Source organism: Toxotes jaculatrix, chromosome 8 (genome assembly GCF_017976425.1).
Source record: "Toxotes jaculatrix isolate fToxJac2 chromosome 8, fToxJac2.pri, whole genome shotgun sequence".
NCBI classification, from domain to species: Eukaryota; Metazoa; Chordata; class Actinopteri; family Toxotidae; genus Toxotes; species Toxotes jaculatrix.
In genome coordinates, this window is record NC_054401.1 from 14,120,222 (window position 1) to 14,143,196 (window position 22,975).

The 22,975-nt window shown below is 41.0% G+C and overlaps 1 protein-coding gene across 16 annotated transcripts; it reads right to left on the reverse strand.

Moving 5' to 3' along the window:
- Positions 1 to 509: 509 nt before the first annotated feature.
- LOC121186532 lies at positions 510 to 22,373 on the reverse strand. 16 transcript variants are annotated; one of them, XM_041045288.1, is made up of 32 exons: positions 22,145 to 22,373; positions 21,390 to 21,674; positions 21,135 to 21,239; positions 20,903 to 21,021; positions 19,926 to 20,144; positions 19,684 to 19,771; positions 19,140 to 19,292; positions 18,369 to 18,466; positions 17,787 to 17,959; positions 17,590 to 17,703; positions 16,607 to 16,867; positions 16,228 to 16,359; positions 15,317 to 16,075; positions 14,498 to 14,692; positions 14,189 to 14,413; positions 13,880 to 14,104; positions 13,571 to 13,795; positions 13,256 to 13,486; positions 12,910 to 13,119; positions 12,593 to 12,790; positions 12,091 to 12,324; positions 11,535 to 11,708; positions 10,614 to 10,819; positions 10,250 to 10,318; positions 10,075 to 10,119; positions 9,287 to 9,349; positions 7,560 to 7,739; positions 3,716 to 4,099; positions 3,029 to 3,151; positions 2,693 to 2,812; positions 2,527 to 2,607; positions 510 to 2,277 (listed from the first exon to the last, which is right to left on the reverse strand). In XM_041045288.1, the coding sequence occupies exons 2-32, from the start codon at positions 21,441 to 21,443 to the stop codon at positions 2,248 to 2,250; spliced, it is 5,493 nt and encodes a 1,830-aa protein (XP_040901222.1). In that variant the 5' UTR covers positions 21,444 to 21,674; positions 22,145 to 22,373; the 3' UTR covers positions 510 to 2,247. The 16 variants fall into 16 exon arrangements, with proteins under 16 accessions (XP_040901222.1, XP_040901220.1, XP_040901224.1 ...); XM_041045286.1 differs by lacking the exons at positions 17,590 to 17,703; positions 22,145 to 22,373 and having other exon boundaries at positions 21,390 to 21,588; XM_041045290.1 differs by lacking the exons at positions 13,571 to 13,795; positions 22,145 to 22,373 and having other exon boundaries at positions 21,390 to 21,588.
- Between the last annotated feature and the right edge of the window lie 602 nt (positions 22,374 to 22,975).

A 22,975-nucleotide genomic window follows, 5' to 3' on the forward strand; every position in this document is an offset into this window, starting at 1 on the left:
GTCATTCAGTACTTCAGTTGAAATTAAATTGCATCAAATCATATGAACTTGTGCTACAGAACAAATGTTGGAATGTTCATTAGATTGTATTCTGTTAAGGATTCAAGGATTTTTATTTGAAGATAGCAATATTTATAAATGTAAGGAGGTGCTATTTCCAAGAAACAATGAATATGAAATTACAGACAGGAAGTAAGAGCTCATGTTTAAAATGGACCTATGCTTGATTTCACTTTTATTTTTATACTGTCCAGTTTCCTTGAAATTCAGTGGTTTGTGCTTGAGTGAAACTAATAGTTTTTTCCTGATAATTCCGTATTTGTAGTTTCATCTTGTTTACATGAATGGTATAGCTAGTTTAGACAGATGTGAGACCTTTTCCCCTCAAGAGCTTGGCATTGATTGACAATGCAGCAACATCCACTATGAAACAAGTGAATGGCATTAAATATTTATTTCCTACCAAGATCTCGTTCACGTGTGCTTCACACATACACAGCCCGCCAAAATGCAAAATAATGCATATTTTATTTTTTTTCATAAAAAGACAGGGTTAAGTCACAAAGCAACAATATTTTCCAATGTCTAAAAACTATTTTTCTTTGTGTGAAATTCTACCTTTTCTTCCCGGAGAGTTTGCTGCTGTTGTCCATGTCGCTACAATAGCAATGGCTTCTTTTTGGGTAAAAAAAAAAGTTTGCTAACAAACATGTTATCTAAAAGGGATTCTTATATTTTAAGTTTTTTCTCCTCTATGGAAAGGTAAAGGAAAACAGCAAGTGAGAGAGCATTCTACTTAGACTATATGGTAAAAAGGCTTTACAAACTTGGTTGATAATTAATGCAATATTTAACATTGTGACATCTTTAGTGGAAGCCTGGAAACAAGCTTGTGTTGAAACATCACAGTACATCAAATCACATGAAACGTCTTCCTACTTTACAAATAAATTACTGTATAGTAGAACATGTAAAAAAGACAACTTGTGCTTCTATGAGAGAAAAGCCACATATACTGGGACAGCTGCCTTCACCTCTTACACGCGTGGTTACTGTGACAAACAAGCTTTTATATTAACTGACCTCACTTGGCTGAACATAAAGGTACCTTTAAAGTAGGGGTGGATATACATATATGGACATTCCTCGTACAATCATATGGAGGTCTGTACTTACAAAGAATATCAAAACCTGAGATGAACAGACCAAAGCTTGTAAAACGTTTATCAACCAAATATATTTGAAGCAATTATGTCGACTATGCTACTGAATAAAACACAGGGCTGAGGGAAGCACTCCGTTGTCATGTAATTTGTGAAAGGTTTGATAAACTTGGTGGACTACGAGAGGAAACGAATAAGAATGATTCAGGGGTGTCAGGCAAGACAGGTAAGGTCTTAATTAGAGACTCAAAATTCAGTAAACAGCACAATGGTAACCTACAATTTCAGCAGATGGATATGAATAACTTAAAAACCTCAATTTGTACAAACACTATAAAAGCATTAATTCTATAAAATAGAGAAATATTTCAAAATAGATCAATTTTTAATTCAAACTTTACAACAATGTGTAGGCTACCGGTTCTTGGCTGGTTGGGAAAGAAAAGATTTAGGTTTTTGTTTTTGTACCTGAGCAGTGAACAAAGCCAAACAAAGTTGAAATTTGAGCACAGAATATCTTTGTTCACATATTGATGCGAGGTATGTCATTTCATTTAAAAAAAATGTCTTTCCTGAATTAAATAGACAAGTAAACAACAACAAAAACAAGAGTTCCCTTGAATGTAGTCTTAACGTTCCCCTAGCAGCACCAAGGGAATAAATGCTGATAATGGCGTCTAAACTAGAATGGAAACAGTGCATTTGTATAAAATTAACAAAGTAAAAACCACTAGGAAAATAAAAGCATTTAAAAGCAAACGTAGCTGAGATCACTTAACTGAAAATGCTGTGTTTTAACCAATAAAAGTGTATTCGCTTAGCTTTTCAAACACCAGGATAAGCATTTAATCAAAACTCAAGATGTGCGCAGTCCTCCTTTCAACTACAATGAACAGCTCAGCTGATAAAAAAAAAAAGCTAGCATTTATCTACTTGGTTATCACATTACGAGCAGATTTATGAGAGATTTCTTTTTAGATATGTGTGTGTAGATAGAGCTGGTCAGTGTGTGTTGATTGCTGCACTCTGATAAAGGGGTGTCAGAGGTGGAGAGTCAAAGGAATAAATGAAGGTGGTGATTCAGTTACAATGCTGATGCTCCGCCATGTTTCTCCTGCAAGAAAGACATTAAGTGTACTTATATTTGCTTGAATTGTCAAAATAATTTGACACTTTGGGAAATACACTTTCTTGCCATGCTATGATATTTGCACATAGGTGCACATAGGTGTTTCCCCGTTTCCAGTATTTATGCTAAGCTAAGATGACCTTATCCTGGCTGTAGCATCCAACAAGAGAGCAAATAAAGTTTTTCTCATATTCTGTCCATTCCTACTTTGTGTCATGGGAAGAGGATTTGTACCTTATCTTGGTCGATGTCAGAGTCTGCAGTTATGACAATCCTCTTCTCCACACGAGTCTCTGAAGATCCACTTTTCACTACCTGTCAGAGGGAATAAAAAATATAACTTGAGAACCATATAATGAAATAAAGCTGAAAGGGCAAGAGCAGGATTTGTCCCGCTGACCTTTGAGATGTGAGTGGTAGTGGTGGTGACCGTGGTGCCACTAGTGGCCTCCGAAGTAATGGTCTTGGAGCTGGACACAGTTGTGCCGTCTTTGTCCTCGTCTGTCCCATCAACTGTCACCTGTGATAAAACACCAAAGAAAAGGTAGACTAAATAATCATTTTAGATTATGTGACCCTGAGCTGCAGCCAGAGAAGGTGCTGTGCTGCCTCATGAACCATTTTGGAGCTCCTGGCCTGGTCCTCCCAGACCTGCTTAGAGGCAGCTTGCGCTGCCATCTCCTCCATGCAATATAACTGAGACAGATCTGGGCCGAGCAGGTGCTGGAGCCCCTACCTTTGAAGACTCATAGGTGAAGGTCTTGGTCGGGACGATAGGAACCTCTGTGGTGGAGATGCCAGTGGGTAAGGAGTTGGAGACAGCTGTGATGGTGACTGTCTGGGTCTGCACCAGAGGGGGCTGTGGATGGGAGCATATATAGCTCCATGAGTGGCTGTTTAACCAGACACTTCGCACCTCACAGCAACCAGTTTATTTCACACCATGCATTCCCTTCTATGCCATTGCTGTGTGGATCGATTTTCACCGCAACAGCCCTTTCTTCTCACCAAATTTGTTTTGATTAAGATTTTTGGAAACAACAACCTTGTTATTTCCCTTCCCACCACCAACTATTACAGAAGGGAAAAGGAAATGGAAAATATCAAGCTATAAGTGGGTTGGAAAGATGATGAAAGTCAATGCGCCAGAAACGTTTCGTGGCAGAGAAGAATGTGCTAGTGTTAAAACGACCCATCACCATAGTTGAGAACTTAGCACACCACTGTGCAACACATCTGCAGCAACCAGAGATACATTTGATTATGATAAGCATAATTCACACCACACTGATGCTCCCTTTACAGATTCACAAGTTTGATGTACTGGTGTTGCAAAGGAGTGAGAAAGTGTGGCAGTCTTTAAATCATACAGAGGCCAAGCAGAGACAGAATCAGCATCACCCTGAGGGAGTCAGGAGGCTACCTGGAAGCAGCGTATGACCTGTGGACCATCGCTCCTGAAATAGGAGGCTGGGGAAGATCCAACTATCCTCCCAGAGCACTCCGACACTCCGGGATATGATCCTTCTTCCTCCTGGGTCTCATCTAAAGCTTTACAGTAGGGTTCGAGGGAGGAAGGCAACTGCGCCATCTCCACCTCTATGATGGGCACCAAGGAGGTCTCAAAAACTACAACCTCGTCTTGATCACATGACTCTTCCTCAGCAGGTGCACCGTGGGCTTCGGCACCATCAGGCTCACTCTTGTGGCACACAGTGGGCCTGGGTATGCCTGACAAGCCCAGACTGCTGCTGGTTTCCTCATGTGAAGTCTCTGAACCATTGCATAGGGAACTAATGCACACACTCTAAAAAAGACAAAACATAGTCACTATGTGATCATGGGTGGGTGAAGTATTTCCTACCAACATAATAGCAAGCCAGATTTACAAAGATTATAAATATGTATGCATGCAAGGTAAAAATATGCAACTATGCATAGATATGTACAAATGTTATCCATTTTATGAGGCACTACACCACTATAGGAAGACAGTGGTGGTCTAATCAACACTGTTTTAATGCAACAGCAACGACATGTTAACAAAACATACTGCAGGCCATGTGCAGCAGGATGGCCGCAATCTACCCTTTTCCATACAACACATACTACTGTAGATGACCAAATAAAATGGATACTGAACACAGGTTTAGCTGCATATTGAATATTTCATCAATGAATTATAATTTAGTGTGAGTCAAAATGAAATGGATATTTTTCTTTTGTTTGAATCTTCATTCAAGAGGGAGGGATTACGCAAATGACATACACTATTAGTACAGCCTGGACTTAGACATAATATAGTTGAATTTAAAGAAAATCTGAATTTTAAATGACAAAATCTACGCTCCTTGAAAGGAACAAACAGTCATCTGTGCTGTATATGGAATGCCTTTTATTCTTTGGTTCAAAGTTGATTGTCAAAAAGTCATGCAACAAGAAATGTCTTGAAGTTGCTACATACTTCCTTTCCAAATACTGGTGAAGGACAAAGAGGTTAATAAGTATTACAATTAAGCTGCCTCGAGGTCTCCCACCACAGGAGACACTATATGGTGATAAAGAATATTCCCAGTAACCAGACTGAAATGCAAGTCTCCCATTAATGTTTTCCAGTGCTTACTTCATGGAAAAGTATATATATCCCAAAAAATCACATCACAGTGATCAGCTTATCCAAAGACAACTGACAATATAAATGCACCTAAAAATGTGTATAAAAGCAGACTCAAAGTGATATGGTCAGACATTAAAAACCAGATAACAGTCAGGTAATATTAGTTGATTGGTTGGGTTCTTTAAAGTCCAAACAATATCACAGAAAATGCAAAAGAGTAGTGGGTTGATTGTCATTTTCAGTCCTTATCAGTCTTTGGAGAACTCGTCTGTTTCTGACTGGAGAAATCAGCGAAACTGTGCTGCAGTGGGAAACAGAAGGAATGAAAGTCTTTTTTCCACAGAGGCCAGAGAAAAAAACAAGGGGAGCAGCTTCTCAAGTGGAGCAGAAATGAGAGGTGAAGAATGCTACAGTGAAGTTGCAGAGGAGGCGAAGGAAGGAGGAGGAAGGAGAAGAGAAAGCTAGAGGTTGATGGGTAGATGGACTAGGTGCGGTCTCCACGGGGTCACACTCACACCTGTGTGGGGTTTCCGCAGGGTCGAGACGGCCCCTCAGCTGCGTTTGGAGTAGAAGTCTAGCAGGGGGCCGCGCGGGAGGCGGATGACAAACTGAGGGGGGGGAGGAGGAGGAGGAGGAGGAGTGGGGAAGAGAGATGAGAGGGAGGAATTTTGAAATGTCTGCAATGACCGACAGTGAACTGTAAAAGCCACAGCTGGGCAGTAACTGATTTTTAAAAAAATATAAAATTTTGATCTAATAGCACACCAGAAGTGTTTAACAGAAATATTATTTTGATAGCAATTTTTGCTGTCCAGAGCATGGAAATGTTATTGGCACATGCATTTTAACATGCATACTTTTGTATTTCCATGTCCTACATTCCACTTCAGACTGAAAAGACAGATGGTCATCCACACTTGTAGTAATTAAAAAAAAGGAATCTTATAGTTTTTGAGAGCGAAACTATCTCAGTTAGACAAGGTTAGTTGAGCCTGTCTAGCCAGAATGAGCTTAGGCCTCTAGTCTGAGGATGTTAAATTGGCTCATATGTCGTATGTGACGTGTGTGTGTGTCTAGCAGGACCAGATCTGCTGCTGTGTGTCAATCTCGCAAGCCGACATTTTGTGCTGTCAATATCTACTTTCTTCACAGTAGGGGCCTTAGTCTTAGTCCTATAATATACATTTACCCTCAGTGAAAGACTAATTAGCTTGTAATACTGAGCATAGACAATGTGTGTCCACTCCATTAGGCAGACAACATTTGACCACTGTCATATTTTTAACTGCTTCTGTCAAATGCTTTGTACGTTTGCTCCGATTCATTTCCTCACTGCAGGCTCTGAGGTGTCAGTTTTGCTTTGCTTTGATTTCAGTGCAACCCTAACACATCCTGACAATATGATATACTTTGGGGGCATTAATCTCCAAGTGTAAAAGTGCTTCATGTCTGGAGCAGTTATTATGCACTTGAATTAATGTTTCGCTGAAAGGCATGCAAAATGAACCTCGATAGATCATACTTTTTATTCATGAGACAGCAGATCAACTCAACTGGGGTTGTGTTTCTGGTCCACTTAAAAGCTTTCATGTGATCATTCTAACTGCAAATTAACTATTAGTGTAACAATAATTATATTAGTTTCATACTGGAATCCTTCTTATCATTTACTATAGGGAGAATGGGGCAAAAACTCCTGATACAACTGTGAATGAGACCTAATCTCTTTACAGAAAAACAAGCAAGACTTATGAGAAAGTAGCAGCCATAAAAATGTTAAAGCAGCGTGAAAAGAAAGTGCGCAAAAAAAAAAAAAAAGGTTTTAACTGCAAAATGAAAGCTTAACAATGAAGGAAGGACAGAGGAGAGGGAGAAAAAGCAAATTCTGCTCACGGTCAGAACGTGCAAATATTCCAGAGAGTGGTCATCTCTGAGTCATGCAGGACATTTTCAAAGTCCAGTTTGTCAGTCATGCAGTATGGACGTGTCAGGGTTCAGAGGCATCCAAGGTGAGTTCTCAGAGGATTAAACATGTTCCATATCACCTCACCCACATCAGTTTTTTAGGTGAAAGAACAAAAGTACAGACCCTATTCAACAAGTCAAACCGCATTCTTCATACACATGCATGTGTTACATACCACATGCTATTGTCCTGAATAGGTCTGTACATGCACGCACAATCCATTATACTCAAACTGCCCGAGAACCAAGAATGACAACTAGAAGAGCCTGATCCCCTTTTGTATCATTTTCTTATGTTTGAATATATTCATCAAATAAAAGGGGGGGCTATTATTCAATGTTTAAATTCACAATTCAATGTTTAAAATTACATAAATGTTTTAAGCAGAAAAACACAGGATGTTCGCTAGAATTTCAGGTTCTTCTGTTCCATTACACATCCATGCACACTGCTCACATTAGCACAGTGATGTTTTCCACTCAAGTACCTCTGAATATGCAGAGCCATGGAAAACAGAAGTGGTGAGGCAAATTTATGCAACCAAGTCAGTTCAGGAATCGGTCATCTTAATGAGTTCATTCATTTGAAAATTCATTTATTGGCACAATTGCCTCCGATTTCTGAACTGGCAGACTTCAGCTAAACCAACTATTTAGCTGCAGGTGTTTTTTTTGTAAAACTTACCCCATCTGCGCTGGGCAGAGGTTGACCATTGATACCCAGGGTGCGGAACGGAGAGTGTGTGGATAGGCGCTTGTCCCACTCACTGGGCCTGGGCTCCGGGACGGCTTCCATGAAGTTCTTCTTCAGCTTACTGATGCTGGCATGGTGCCTGAGCAGATCCTCCTGAGGTTTACTGAACTCCTATACGGAGGAAATTTGAGAGGGGAAAGACAGCGTGGTGATGCGGTACAAGAAGAGGGTCACAGGAAATTTGGCAGGGACAAGTGGAGGAAGGAAACAGGAAGGGGAGTAAAAGTATGAAGTGAGGATAAGGTAGGGAAGGTAGTGGATGGGGAGGGAAAGGATAGATGAAGGATATGTTCGTAGTTGGGAGAGAGGGAGAGATTAACAAACAGGAGAGAATAAAGAAAAAAGTTAGATTATGTTACTTTCCTTCAGCACATTTGTTGACTTTTTGTTGATTAAATAAATAAGCAGAAGCAGGGTTAATTGGTGATTCTAAACAAACATAAATTACATAAATTATGATCAACTATGAGGATTCTTGATAGATTATAAGCGACTCCTTTTCAAAATGTAAATTAAGTCTGACAGCTGATTGATGAGGCCAGACTTATAAAGAGAGATTCATAGAAAAAAGGTTCGGTGGAGATTCAGAGGAGTCCGTGCTATGATTTATCAAAGTTGATTATCACTTGGTGTTCTGGGTGGGTAGAAGCTATTAACTACACAACACAGCATTAAGAATCTATTTCATAGCATTAGGCTTGCAATGAAACATATCGTGAAAACAGGCTGCAAATCATAGAGCGGAAAAGGTGATGGTAGCAGACACGGCACAAGTTGTCAAAGATAAAGCCTCAGTATAAATGGAAACCCGTTCATTTAACACAAATGAACAAAAGCAACAGTAGCAGCACTGATCTGGCAACATTTAGCATTAAGTTGATCTTTATGGAAAACTGCAAGATACTGACAACCATCTTACCAAACATACTGCAGACAGTGTTCCAGTTAATCAACAGAGGTGTTTCTTAACTGTTATTCATGAGTTCTTGTGGTGCTAAAGAACAACTTAATGATAAGTGTTTCTCCAAAACGTCATTCCTTTCATACATAACAGCCAAATGTGTAATTATTTTGATTTTCACTTCTACGGTCAACAGATTTTGCATAATTGCTGAGAAAGTGCAATGTGTTACTGGCAAGTTAGAAAATGAAATGGAGGAAGAAAAAGCAGAAGCAGGAACAGGAGAATACTGATGATCTAGAAAAAAAAATATACTATACAAAAATGGAGCAGCTTGTGGATCCTGGCTTGAAGAACTAAAACTTAGAAAAGCTCTTGCTGTCTGTGATTTGCTTAGGCCCTAGCTCATCAACCTTCTCCCAGGGCTGATCTTCAGGGACAGTTTACAGATGCTATGGAGCGCAGCATCCTTAATATGTTTTTTTTGTAAACCAATGCAAACGTAAGAGTCCTGACCACAACCCAGTAAAATTATTTGTTGTTGTTCAACAGCAGTCTCCTGAAACAATCCGATTAGAGTTACATTGCCACACACACACACACACACACATTTTTCATGTAATCTACAGCCAGTCATTAACGCTGATGCAAAAAGTGTGAATCATGCCACATGCAAGCGTGATATTAAACAGCAGCCAGTGTGCCAAAGGGCAAGAAAATACAGCTAAAGACTGACATCTCCAGAAGGGATACAAACCTCCAACATTAAAAGGCTATGTCTCATATAAATTGAGTCACCCTCAATTTTCTTAGCTCTTTTCTGTGAAAAATGAAAAGAACAAAAAAGTGTGGGTTTGTTTCAGTTTTCCTGTAAGCTGGCATCAAACTGCCACACCTTGGACATGCATACTACCAAGTTCACTAAAGTGTTAATACAACAAGAGTTGTGAGGAGCCTGCATGCAAAATAGTTTGGGGACACGTGACCACAGTGGCCGAACTGCAAAGTACTAACAAAGCAATGAACCTAAGGTACTACAGGACTGACTTAAGATTAATTTTTTTTATAATAAGCAAAGAAATAAAGGATGGTGGAGTGACAGAAATGGAATAAAACACCATATATCATGCCCATTTTTAGTAAAGTGCATTTAACCTATAATCATGCATGTGTACATTCCAGGGTTTACAACAACAGCAAGCAATGAGAAGAAATGAATACCCTGTCAACTTTAAACAGCTTATCTGTGTAAAACATACTCTGAGACAAGCATGGTTTCTGCATATTGAAGTTACTCTTTTAGGTTACTCAGTATTTACATATTCTGTTCGTACATTTACATCATATCTGTTTGTACATTTTTCTGCCTCTTAAAATATACATGTATACAACTTGAACCTGATATGGATTTCTTTTAAGACCTAGCCGTATGGAAGCACGACATGAGAAGAGGGTGAAATTAGTCTTGTGGATGAGAAGCTTGATATCATCAGAATGGAGGTGGAGAAATGGCTACGGAAACATGTACAGGGCTAAGAATCTGACCTTTCGCATTTGCACCACTTCCGTGCTTGTCACCTCTGACTCGTGCTACCCCAGGGAGGAGAGAGGGACACATGTTAAAATCCTCTGCCAGTTGGCTTTAACACTCACAGCTCAGCCAAAGTTGAAAGATGTCTTCTATGGGATAACATGCAAGAGGCCAGTGTCTGACACTAACCTGAATGTCCCCATTGATGGTGGATATCAGTGAAGAGTCAACTTCCCCCTGGTCCCTCCACACTGCTGACTACAGCAGCAAGAGAGACACCATTCACACTCAGAGACAGAGAACAATCTCTGTTTGCTATTTTAGCATCTTACATTATTAAAGACTAGAAGTATTTAAAATAAAGGAGTTTTTTTCTTTTAGTGAGGATTATCTGAAATCAAAATACCTATAGACATCATAAATAATTTGTTGATCTTTCACTGCCACCGGCTACCCCATTAAGAACACATGGTTTATGTGGCTCATAAACTTTGACACTTCTGCTGAAATTATATCACCAACTTGTAAAACAGTGATCACAGAAATTGAATACCTTGACCTCAGCCACATCCTCGATTTTTGAGGGCTCCACAGCTTCCACAGTGACCTCCAGCTTTCTTTCCTCTTTGCGGCTGGTCTTGATTGGAGTGGAGGTCTGGGGCTGGTCCAAGGGGGCCATGGGGATCCCTGCCTCAGCCAGAGCAGCCTGGGAGAAGACCGGAGCACTGACAGGACGGGCACCCCTCTGTGTGCTCACCACTGGACACAATACAGACCAAATGGAAATGTGAATAAAAGGAAATGTGTTTTAGCACAATGTGTTCTGCAACGATAGGATTCTGTGCACATTTGACATGATCAAATCCTCTCAGTGAGTAAAATGGACATTGAAGCAATAAATATAAAAAAACAGAAACACAACTGCGCATCTATGCAAACAGCCACATCATACTTACACTCTCAAGCCTCGATGTGATCAGATAAGTGCAAACACTGCAGGGGTATACTGTACCTTAAATGCTTTGTTGACTCCCTTTTATAAAGGACAAGCATGTATCAGAACACGAGGCGAGCCAGAAGTGAATATTCGCAAAGTGGAATGAAAGCAAAAGCGCAGTTGGACTCTTGTTTTGATCCAATGATGAAAGCAAAGGCAGATGATGTTAGGCTGCAAAGAGCTAAAAAGCTCAACAAGGCTGAACCGGTGAAATGCTGAGATTAAGAGACCAATATTTCTTCAGTCTACAAAACGCAGCATGGTCAGAGGTCCTTGGGTTACAGTGAATGTGCATTGCCACCTGTGGACACAATCTCTTGCAAAGAGAGGTCAGTGCATCCTGTAAATGTTAATAAGGCTGCAAATGCTAATAAGCGTTTCATGAAGTGAAGAAAGCGTGACCATGTGTGAGCTGTTCATCTGCAAAACAACAAACCAAAACAGGTATAAAAAAAAAATAGAAGGTAAAAAAAATACCTGACTCTTTGAGGTCAACATCTAGTAGAACAAACCAATCATCATTGACATATGTATGTTTTAGTGGCTGTCTTTCCTCCAGGATCCGTCTCTCAAACAGTGGTTTCCTTGTTTTGGCCACAGCGGTTGGAGGTCTGACCTCTGCCGGGAGCTGGATGCGCTCAGGGACAGCGACTAATACAAATATACAATCAGGTATTATTGTGGAAACAAAGTACAAATGATTAGGACACCTGCATTTACTGTGAAATGGACTGCCCAGGTAAATCTGAATAAAACTGTTAAATGAGAAATAAAAATGGCTGCCTGGTGTTGAGACACAGTAGGTGCATATAAAAGGGGGGCAGATCAAATGTCAAAGGTCAAATGTCAAAGTAAATCTGTAATGTTTGTATGTATAGCTGGAATAAATCAAATTTCTTAGGGGTCACATCCAGAAGAAGCAACCAGTCATCTTCCACTTTTCCTTCAGTGGCTGCAGTTACACCCACAATTTGTTAAACCACAGCAACAGACACACAGCAAAAATGTAAATGAATCAGGTGCAGCCTTGTACCTTGTGGTACGAAGAGAGGCTTTTCTTGGATGACATCAAACAGGATAAACCAATCATCTCCGTCTTCTCTCTCTGACGGTGGAACAGTTTGGATTGGTCTAATTTCAGACAAACGTGTCTGGTCTTGCCTGCGGTCCACACCAATTATCATCTTCGTCCATGCTCTAGTCTCTGTGGTTGTCACCTCAATCTCAGACGCCTTCCTCATTTCCGGAATAATGTCAACAGGGGCAACTAGCACAAACAGACAGAGTCAGAGGGTCTGACTGACAACTAGTATGTCCACTGCACAAATGTTCAGCCCTAAAAACAACTTCAGAGTGAATTCTGGTGGGGTGCAAGCATATTAACAGAATACCCGATGGTAATACGGCTAAGAGACAAAAGCCTTATGTTTTTAAAATGGAAATAGTTTGCTTGACACATATTTAATTTGTTACAGAATCTCCTTTGGTGCATTATGTGTGAAAAGAAAATGAAGACATTCGAAAGCTGCATGTACCTGTAGGCACAGCATCCAGCAGCAGATACCAGTCGTCTCTTTCTCTCACTGGCTGAGATATTTTCAGCTCTGGAATAATTTGCATGGGAAGCTTCTTTTCCTCTTTCCGAACCACAATCTCTTTAACTACAACCTCCTTCTTGGACTCAGCAGAAATGCTTTCCTTGGGATAAATCTCAACATACTTGGCCATGGTAACTAATGACAAAGAGAATGAATGAACACTGTAAGACACTTAAGCTAAAAAGGTGACACAATGAGCGTGTAAGTCTTTAGAGAGGGAATGAGGAATGGGTATGAGAGAAAATTGGCAATACCTTGTGGCACAAATGATGGTTCTCTCATGGGAACATCCATCAGCACAAACCAGTCATCTTCTATCTCTTTCACAGCCCGTGGAGGTGCTTCTACTCGCTTTTCACCCAGCACCCCAACCTGCACTCTTGTTTCCCACTGTTCAATAGCTGCTACTTTAATCAGAGAGACACGTTTTTCTGGTGACACTTGAGCACGCTCCACAACAGCAACTACAACAAAAGAGATAAAAATCCTCAGACACTATGGACAGTAGGCTCTTCTTTAAGAATAAGAGCATCTGCAAAGCTCAGGATGATTGCTTGCTTTGATAAAGCTGTGAAGCATTGTGGGGGATTTTAGCAGTACCTGGTGGTACATAAGCTGTTTCTCTGGGAACAACATCCAGCAACACAAACCAGTCATCATCTCTGGCTGGCACTATTACTGGCTGTGGTGAGATTTCTTGTAGACGTCTTGGTGCTTCTTCTATGATCTTTCTCTCTTCAACAACTACATCTCTAACCTCCTCATCTGCTGCAGTTCCAACCACAGAGACAAAACTTTCTGCCTCCATCTGGTCTCGTTCCTTCCAGATAACTGATGTGGACAGAAAAACTTTTAACACAATTTGCAAACACAATACAAGGCATAACAAAAGGCAAAAGCTGGTTTTAGCAATACCTGGTGGTATATAAGCTGTTTCTCTTGGAACAACATCCAGCAACACAAACCAGTCATCATCTCTGGCTGTCAATGGCTGCAGCGGGATTTCTTGTAGAAGTCTTGGTGCTTCTTCTATGATCTTTCTCTCTTCAACAACTACTTCTCTAACCTCCTTATCTGCTGCAGCTCCAACCACAGAGACAAAACTTTCTGCTTCCATCTTGTCTCGCTCCTTCCAGATAACTGATATGGACAGAATGATTTTTAACACAATATGCAAGCATATTACAAGGCATAACAAAAGGCGAAAGCGGATTTTAGCAGTACCTGGTGGTACATAAGCTGTTTCTCTGGGAACAACATCCAGCAACACAAACCAGTCATCATCTCTGGCTGTCACTGGTTGTGGTGGAATTTCTTGTAGACGTCTTGGTGCTTCTTCTATGATCTTTCTCTCTTCAACAACTACTTCTCTAACCTCCTTATCTGCTGCAGCTCCAACCACAGAGACAAAACTTTCTGCCTCCATCTGGTCTCGCTCCTTCCAGATAACTGATATGGACAGAAAAACTTTTAACACAATTTGCAAGCGCATTACAAGGCATAACAAAAGGCGAAAGCGTATTTTAGCAGTACCTGGTGGTACATAAGCTGTTTCTCTGGGAACAACATCCAGCAACACAAACCAGTCATCATCTCTGGCTGTCACTGGTTGTGGTGGAATTTCTTGTAGACGTCTTGGTGCTTCTTCTATGATCTTTCTCTCTTCAACAACTACTTCTCTAACCTCCTTATCTGCTGCAGCTCCAACCACAGAGACAAAACTTTCTGCCTCCATCTGGTCTCGCTCCTTCCAGATAACTGATATGGACAGAAAGACTTTTAACACAACTTGCAAACACAATACAGGGCATAACAAAAGGCGAAAGCAGATTTTAGCAGTACCTGGTGGTATATAAGCTGTTTCTCTGGGAACAACATCCAGCAACACAAACCAGTCATCATCTCTGGCTGTGATGGTATGTGGTGGTGGGACCTCTGGTGCAGGCCATACTTTCTCTTCTACTATCTCTGTTTTCTCCTCAACTGTTGTAATCTCAGTCTTTGAGAAGAAATACTTGCCTTTATCCACAGCGGTAACTAATGATGAGATTAAAGACAAAGAATCTTTGAATGTGGGAGCAAACATGAAGTGATTAAAAAAAAGCTTATATAGATTCTGACTTGCAAGACACCATCTCCAAGGTATAGATATCTTTAAAACTGCAAAGTCTGTGCAGTCTGTCATCTAAAACACCTCATTGTAGTAGCTATCAGAAGTATCAGTACCAGAAAAGAAGAAAAAACACTAGTTGGCTAATATGCTAATAATGTTTGTTGTAATGATTGTTGTTTTTCATTCTTATAGTCTGTGATACCCATATTTTTCCACCTTTTGCACCATTAGGACATCTATGTTAACCAAATGTGTTATGTTAGCTTTACTGTCTTTACTTCCACGACACTGGATCTACCTGATAATCCTGTGCCCTGCACAGCCCTTTCGTAAATATCACATTTTATTTTAAAGCAAAAGGGAAGAGCAGTCAAAATGAGCTAAAAACCAGCCTGTTAACTTCTCCTTTAACTACTGGTTTTGACTGAATCTACAAAGGGCGTGTCTGTTCAATGTTTAACGTACACCAAAAAAGGGAAACTGCAGTGATATTAAAATATTACATAAGTTAGTAAAAATCTAAACCATAGCATAATGATATACTGTACCTGGTGGTTTGAAAACAGCTTTGTATGGAAGGCGGCCAAAAAGTATGAACCAAACATCTTTATCTTCCACCTCAGTCTCTGTAACCTCTGTCTCAGGTCTCTCCTCCAGAAATTCAGTCTTACGCCACATCTCTCGTTTTTCTAATCTCTCCTCTGTTATTACACCAGCCTGTCCCTGCATGTCTGTATCTTCCTGTTGTTGCCCTCTCTCATCTACAATAGTCACTCTCTTCTTAGTTGCACGCGCCACTGTCTGATATGCCACTACAGAAGTGGTACCAGCAACATCTGGGAAGCCAAACCGGCTCTCATCTGTCAACTCTTTTTCACTCTCCTGTTTCACCTCAACCTCGTCCTCATCAGGCAACAAGCCTTGTAAAAACACCTGCTTTATTTGTTCTTCCAGTTCATCCACTTCATCCTCCACTTTTGTCTCTATTCTCCTCACTGATTTCTTCACCACTATTTCTATTTGACCTTCCACTTGCTTCTCCAAAGCTGCTTCTTCCTCTCTTAATTTGTCTACCTCTTCCTTCCCCAATTCTTCCTCTATTACTTCTTGAAGTCTCTCTGCCACCTCATCCACTTCCTGGAGCCTTTCCTCCAAATCCCTCACTTCCCTCAACCTCCTTTCCAAAACATCCGCCTCTGTCAGTTTGTCTACCAAGGTCACTGTTTCCTGAAGCCTCTCAATGACCTCCTCACTGGTCAGTTCCTGCTCATCCTTCTCCTGGAGCTGGAACTGGACTAGGGGAGAGACTGGGAGCAGAGGTGAAGGTAAATTTACAAACTATGCAGCAAACTAAATTTTGGTTAATAATGCAGGCTGTTTCCATATTTTGCTAAATCTATTCAAATTTCATAAACGTTTATGGTCATACTTCCACACAGAATCACGCAAAGAAACTCACATGGTTTTTCAACACTCTCAAGTGAAGACGGGCTGAAGATTCGGTCAAAGTACAGGAACCAATTGTCTTGCTCTTTCAGCGCAGGTTGCAAGAGCCTGTTCATAGAGCTCACTTCTCTCAAGCTGAGCTTAGCTGACAAAACCAGAGAAGCACTATTCAGCACTTTCATACCAAGTGTGAAAATCAACTCAAATCGCAACAGCTAAAAACAAAAAGCAGAACAAAGGTATAAGTGTGGTTTCAGTGAAAGCCATGGAGGGTAATGAGAATGATGAATGTTCTTTGACAATAACTGTCTCTGTAATAGGGACAGCAGGTTTAGTATTCCTAATGGCAAAATGTTAAATTACAATTTGACAGGTGTTACAAGTGAAGGTACCTGGCTGTTTCACAAAATCGAAAGGTGGGACATAGGGAAAAGGAGGATCACGATGGAGAAGGGCAGACCACTTGTCTTCCTTTGTTTTTTGCTCCTGCTGCTCATCAGATGCCAGGTCCTGCCATGGCTGGCTGACTGACTGTGTGATGGTCTGAGAGCCAGTCTGCCCAGTCTCTGTGTCCTGCCAGGTTACAGTGACTGCCTGAACAGACTGCCCCTCCTCCCAGGACTGAGTGACAGTCTGATAAGACTCCCCTCTGGCTGTGAAGAGACGACGAGGTGATAGCAGTTATGTCATGTTTTGCTGGAGCGATGACGGCTGCTGTGAACGCTTCACAGTGCTTCAAGCGTGTTTTTGACCAAGCCAGATGACAAGCATTTGTATCCGACTACTGACTAAGGTTAGTAAAAAGCTGAATGAAAGATGCCTCTCATTCTTCAGAAAAGGCCAGACAAAAAGGGCAAAACTGGCCATAAGCTCTGAGCGTTTAAAGTTCCAGCTTTATCCTCTTTTAATGAGTAATGAGCAGTAATGAGTGAGTCAGTCAGTTAAAAAGTTGAACAAAAAGCTACAAGCAAATGAAAGTTGTTGTTGCGCAACACACATCAAGCAGCAACTTCTGAAAATGCCAAGAAAAAGAGGAACAGAAGTCTCAAGACTGGAAAGGCCCGTATGTAGTTAAGCATGTGAGGAAATGCCTTTTCTTTCAGAGTGACCAAAGCTACCCTGGGATCGTGCCAGGGAAAGTACAAGGTGGGTGTCATTTTCCAGATGTCAGAATAGGTCACCTAAAAGACAACTTAACCATCTGTGCCAAAGCTGAAAGGCAATGTCTTCAAAGGTTTATGGGGATGAAAGCAAGTGATCCAGAAAGGATGGGCATGTTAAATAATGTGATGAGGCTGTTTGTGAGCAAGAATAAAATGAATGCTGCAAATATGCCAAAAAAAGTGCTGGCACACTTCCACACAGTTCCCAGTACCTGTGAATTCAGGAGAAGGCTGAGGTTTGTCAGATGCCAGCAATGACCAATCATCAGCCTCAGCTCTGGTTGAAGCTGAGAGTTGCTGCAGAAACTGGAGAGTGTCGTCTCCAGCTTCAAGAGTGAAACAAGTCAGAGAGTAGCTTTTATTAGAGGAGATACAGGTGTGATACAGCGGTTCATGCACTTACACATACCTCCATCTAGGTTACGGGACAGCCTCTTGCTTGCAGAGCGTGTGAAGCGAGGGGCTGGACGGTCAATCATGGAGCTCGCCTGGCGGGTCTGGGCCTGAGTACGCCCACTGTACCGGAACTTCGAGCCCAAGACGAGGAAGCGACGTGACGAGGGAGGCTCCACTGTTGAAACCCTAAAGGACAGATACAATGATTTCAATTTCATCCATCCAATATTTAATCAATTTGACAATTTCATCAAACTGACAGACCCACACACCAGGGGTCCAAATATAAATTATATAAAATCACATTACAGGATTTTGCATTCACTATAAATTGGCACTGTTTTGTAACAACGTCAGGATCAAGTTTGACCTTTATCTTATTAAGAAGACAAAATCTTTGAGGTTTAATTCTAAGGTTAGGACCATGGGTTTGCAGCTTTTCCTCTGTGGTTAAACTGTCACGGAGCCAATATTGGGATTAAGCTGAGGAAACCAGTTAGCCAATTATCTAGTGGACAGGCAGAACCTGAGAATGACCTCTGTTGCCAAGCAGAGAAGTATCTTTCAGAATAAGGCGAGAACGACCTGTTCTTACCTGAAGAAGGTATGGTGTTCAACACAAACTTTCCACAGCTTCTTTGAGGCTTTGTAGTTGGGCAGTTTAAAGCCAATTGTGCTTTCGTACTGCTCTTGCTGTAGGGGAAGAAACAAATGTTAAGTCAAGGTTGAATAAGATGACTTTAAGTTGAAGACATTATTCTATGCAGCATGAAACATGACATATATCCCTGAACTGGGTCGAATGAACAAACTGTACATCCTGTCAATTCTGGAAGACAATAAAATAATTACAACTAAAATCTTTGTTGTATAAACTACTTCAAATGCCACCTATAAAGATCCAAGTTTACAGATTTGTCTAGTATCAAAACTTAAATTGTTTATATTATCTGTTGTTGAATAAATCTAACTCAAACTGAAACTGAAATTTATGTGTGTAGACAAAAATTATATAGAATGCCTCCATGTGCTTTGTAAGCCCACAACAGTTAAGAATAATGTGAACAAAGGAATTATAATCCAACAATAACATTATATGTAAATATTAAACTATAGTGGTAAATTCAGTGTAAGAATACAGAATAGGTCCAATGAATGGCTCCAGTGAAATTAACAATTGAGTAAATCCAACAGTTAATCTATAGGTAATTAAAAACAGTAAATTCTTTACACTATTCCAAGGCTTGTTAAGGCAGGAGGGTTAAGATTAAGAGGGAATTGTTGGTGAATAGGAGATGGAGTTGGGATGAGGTAGAAAAACAAGAAATGTATAAAAAGCAGAACAACAAAAGTAATTCAGACTGACCTCTGATGGCCGGATCTTGATAAAGAAGCTGCTGCGTTTGTAAGAGATCTTTAGCACTTTGGGCCAAGGGAAACGGTTGATCCTCAGCTTGTCCTTGTAAACCATCAGACCACTGGAGCAAACCCCCAGCGTAATGTCAACACCATCCAGATCCTGCATGCCCAAAAACAGGGTGAAACAGTTTTGATATTGTATCACTTCATACTGCCACAATAACCCTGCACTTTCACTAAACGGTCACTGGGGGGCAGACTCTCTCACACTATGAGGGATGGAGTTTGAGGTCATGGAGTTTAAAATGTTACTAATCTCTCCTTTTTTCTGAGAGGGGGGGTTGACATCAATTTTGTAATTAAAATCGGGATGCCTCTGATGTATTACAAGCATGCTGCTGCAAAATAATGACACGCATTTTAAAAATGAAAGGAACATAAGTGAACTGGGGACTTTGACATGAAAAACCTGCACCACCAGTTAACCCACAAAGAATTAACCCAAGTAGGTAACATACTTAAAAAGAAAAAAAAAAAACACCCTAACACACCTTGGCTTGGTGCAGGTCAACTCCATACATGGCGAGTTTCTTGGCATTTTCCAGAAACAGCATGTCCGCCTGAGCTGGACTCATTGACCTGGAAGCACACAGATGAGTAGTGTCTTTCAAAAGATATCTTTTATTGTCCGGAATTTTTTTTAAGACTTCTTGAAAACTTAATGAAAGTTATACATTAGCTAAAGATTGTCATCGCTGTGTTGCTCCAACCAACTCCCATCTCGTCTGAGTACCTGTATGTGCGGTGCAGCTCCATCACTTTGTCCTCCAGTTCTTTGCTCTGTCCAGGGGCCAGGTTCAGATCCTTAACATAGTCTGTTCCATGGAGCTCTGGGTCATACTCCCCAATCTCTGACTGGGCTGTGTAGGATCCCAGCAGGGACAATGTGACAAAGGAACAGGGAAGAACACCATGCATAATGTCCTTCCTCAGCTGGAGACAGAGGAAGTACCTGGAGAAGATGTGAAAGAAAAAAATGAGCTAATTTCAGAGGGCATGAAAACCTTTTTTTTTCTTTTATTCTGTATTTTTTGAGAGGTTACATAACATTTTACTGTAGTGATGACATTTCTGGAAACACGCTTTCTTGAGAGTTAGAAGATCGAGACTTCTGTCATGTCTGAACGCGCAATATGAAGCTAAAGCCACTTGGCAGCTAGATTAGTTTAGCATAAGTGGGGCCGAGTGGGGGGATGGGGGGGGGGGGGGGGGGGGTATCCACCTACCAGCACCGCTGACTAAAGATGTCTAATTATATCTCATTTGTTTCATCTGTGCAGAAAACAGAAATGCAACCAGTAGTGGTTTTACATGCCGTAACTACGTCTCGGTGAACAACAGCTGGAGGCTGTGACTTCCCGAGGTCTTCACATCACTGTGAGACTGCCAGCCAAGACATAGTTACAGCACACAACTCCCCATGAATCCACAACTTGTTGTTCCTACTATTCAGTTCTGATACGGATTAAACAAACGAGATATGACATCTTAAGTACTGAGCTGTAGAGGCAGAATTTTTTTTTTACCTTTGGACAGAGCTGGGCAAGCACTTCCCCCTGCTTTCTCTCTTTATGCTAAGTTCAGCTTACCAGCTGCTGGCTCAAGCTTTATATTTAACGAGCAGATGTAAGAGTGGTATCAATATTCTTATCTAGCACAGCCCATTTTCCCCAAATGTCTAACTATTCCTTTAACACTAGAGACATTCACCTAGTGAGGTCCTCAGTAAGCTGTGCTGGATCAGGAGGGTAGAACTTCACGTTGAATGTAAACTCATAGACAGCACCTGAAACCTGTTTCCGGATCTCTTTTGTGGGTTCCAACCATGTCTGCGGAAAATGAAAGAAAATATTACCAACTGCTCGCGACCAGTTTCTCGTTAGTGTCATGTAAAATATCCGGTTAAATGCTTTTGCAGTGTAAAAAGGAAAAAAGAGCCTACCTTGCTGGTTGAAGATTCCCAGTTAGCGAGACCAAAGTAATCTTTCTCCAGCAGGTTGACATGGTCACACACCTTTGTGAGAAGTTCCTGACCTTTAGCATGTTTCTAAATGATGAAGAGAGACACATGTAGACAGACAAACAATGGAAGAGAGAGAGTTATTCTTCAGTCACGCACAACAGATTAATGTTTAACTGGAGTGACAGCCGTTCCACAAACAGCAGAGAACATACTGTAATTTTGGAGGTCTCTTACATCAAGCTCACACTCAAACTGAGTGTCATCCAGTAAGGTGACTTTGCACTGCATGGTTTTCTGACGTTTGGAGCCTTTGGCTTCTTCTGTCTTCTTCTCTGTCTTCTTTTCTTTTACAGGCTTCTCCTTCTTTGCCTCCTCCTTTGTCTTTTCCTCTCCCTCGACTTCTTTCTGCTGTTCTGCTGGTTCTTCCTCCTTTTTCTCTGTGTCCTCCGTCTTTACTTCTTCCACTATTTCAGGCTCCGTCTTTATCGCTGCTTCTTCCTTGTGTTCCTCTTGAGCTGGCTGGTAGAGTCAACACAAGACATTAGCAAAGTACAGTACAGATGAAAAGAATGTGGGAGGGCACAATGTACTTTTTGGGGGGGGGGGTTGATGACAGCCCTAACAACTAGAGATCTTGAGTAAACAGCAAACATACTGCTGCTGATACTTGCACTAGCTCAAAGCAGCACAGATCATTTTTGGTTTAGACCAAGCTTTCAGCACAACCCAGCATGGTTACTTTCGCTGAGAAAGCTGTCGACATCATTAAAAATTCATTAGAAAGAAAAAAAAAAACGTGTCCCTCTACTACAATTAAATCTGCAGTATGGCTTTGTACACCGGAGAGCTGTTTCTATGCATATCCGCAGAAAGGTTGCAATATTTCATGTTGACTCGAGAGTGGTATGAACCCGCTCATAGAATCTGGGCAAGAAAGCAAATAATCACATTTCCCAAAATCTCAATCTGTTTGACAGAGTCACACTCACCTGTGTCTCTGTGCTGCTTATCGAGTGCTGATCTGGAGCCTGTTCAATGTCTGGTTCAGTTTTAAGCTCGGGCTCTGGAGCGGCAATTGGCGCTTTGACCTGCTCCTCACTTGGCCCTTTCACCTCCTTCCCCTCCTTCTTTCCCTTGTTCTTCCCCTTCTCTTTTTTCTTCCCTTTTTCCTCTTCCTTCTTCTGCTTTTCCTCTGTCTTTTCCTCCTCCTTTTCCTTCTCTTTCTTCTTTGCCTCTTCTTTCACCTTCTCCTCTTCTTTCTTTTTTGACTCCTCTTTTGGTTTCTCCTCCTCTTTCTTTTTTGCCTTCTCCTCTTTCGGTTTCTCTTCCTCTTTCTTCTTGGTCTTTTCCTCCTCTTTCTTCTTTGCTTTTTCTGCCTCTCTGGCTTTTTCTTCTTCTCTCTTCTTTGCTTTCTCTTCTTCTCTCTTCTTTATCCTTTCTTCTTCCTCTGCTTTCCTCTTTGCCTTTTCCTCTTCCTTCTTCTTTACCTTATCTTCTTTTTCTTTTTTCTTTGCCACCTTTTTGTCAACCTTTTCCTCCTCTTTCTTTCCGGCCTCTGTCCCTTTGTCCTTCACTTCAGCAGCCTCCTTCTTTTCTTCTTCTTTAGGCTCCAATTTTTCCTCCCCTTTTTCTACAGTATGCTGTGCCTTCTCCTCCTCCTTTTGCTCTTCGTCTTTTTTCACCTTTTCCTCCTCCTTTTTCACCTCGTCCTTTTTCACCTTCTCCTCATCCTTCTCCTCTACTTTCTTCTTGGCTTCTTTCTTTTTCTTTTTACTGCTCTTCTTCTCAACTTTTTCTTCCTCTTTCTTTTTATCCTCTTT

What these genes read in the sequence shown, in the direction of transcription:
- LOC121186532 (XM_041045288.1), bottom strand. Translation starts at nt 21,443, where the DNA reads ATGCAGTGCAAAGTCACCTTACTGGATGACACTCAGTTTGAGTGTGAG. An exon ending in CGATTTTGTGAAACAGCCAG is followed by an intron (nt 16,360 to 16,606) that starts GTACCTTCACTT and finishes TGGTTTTGTCAG; the next exon opens with CTAAGCTCAGCTTGAGAGAA. An exon ending in TGTTGACCTCAAAGAGTCAG is followed by an intron (nt 10,820 to 11,534) that starts GTATTTTTTTTA and finishes TATTGTGTCCAG; the next exon opens with TGGTGAGCACACAGAGGGGT.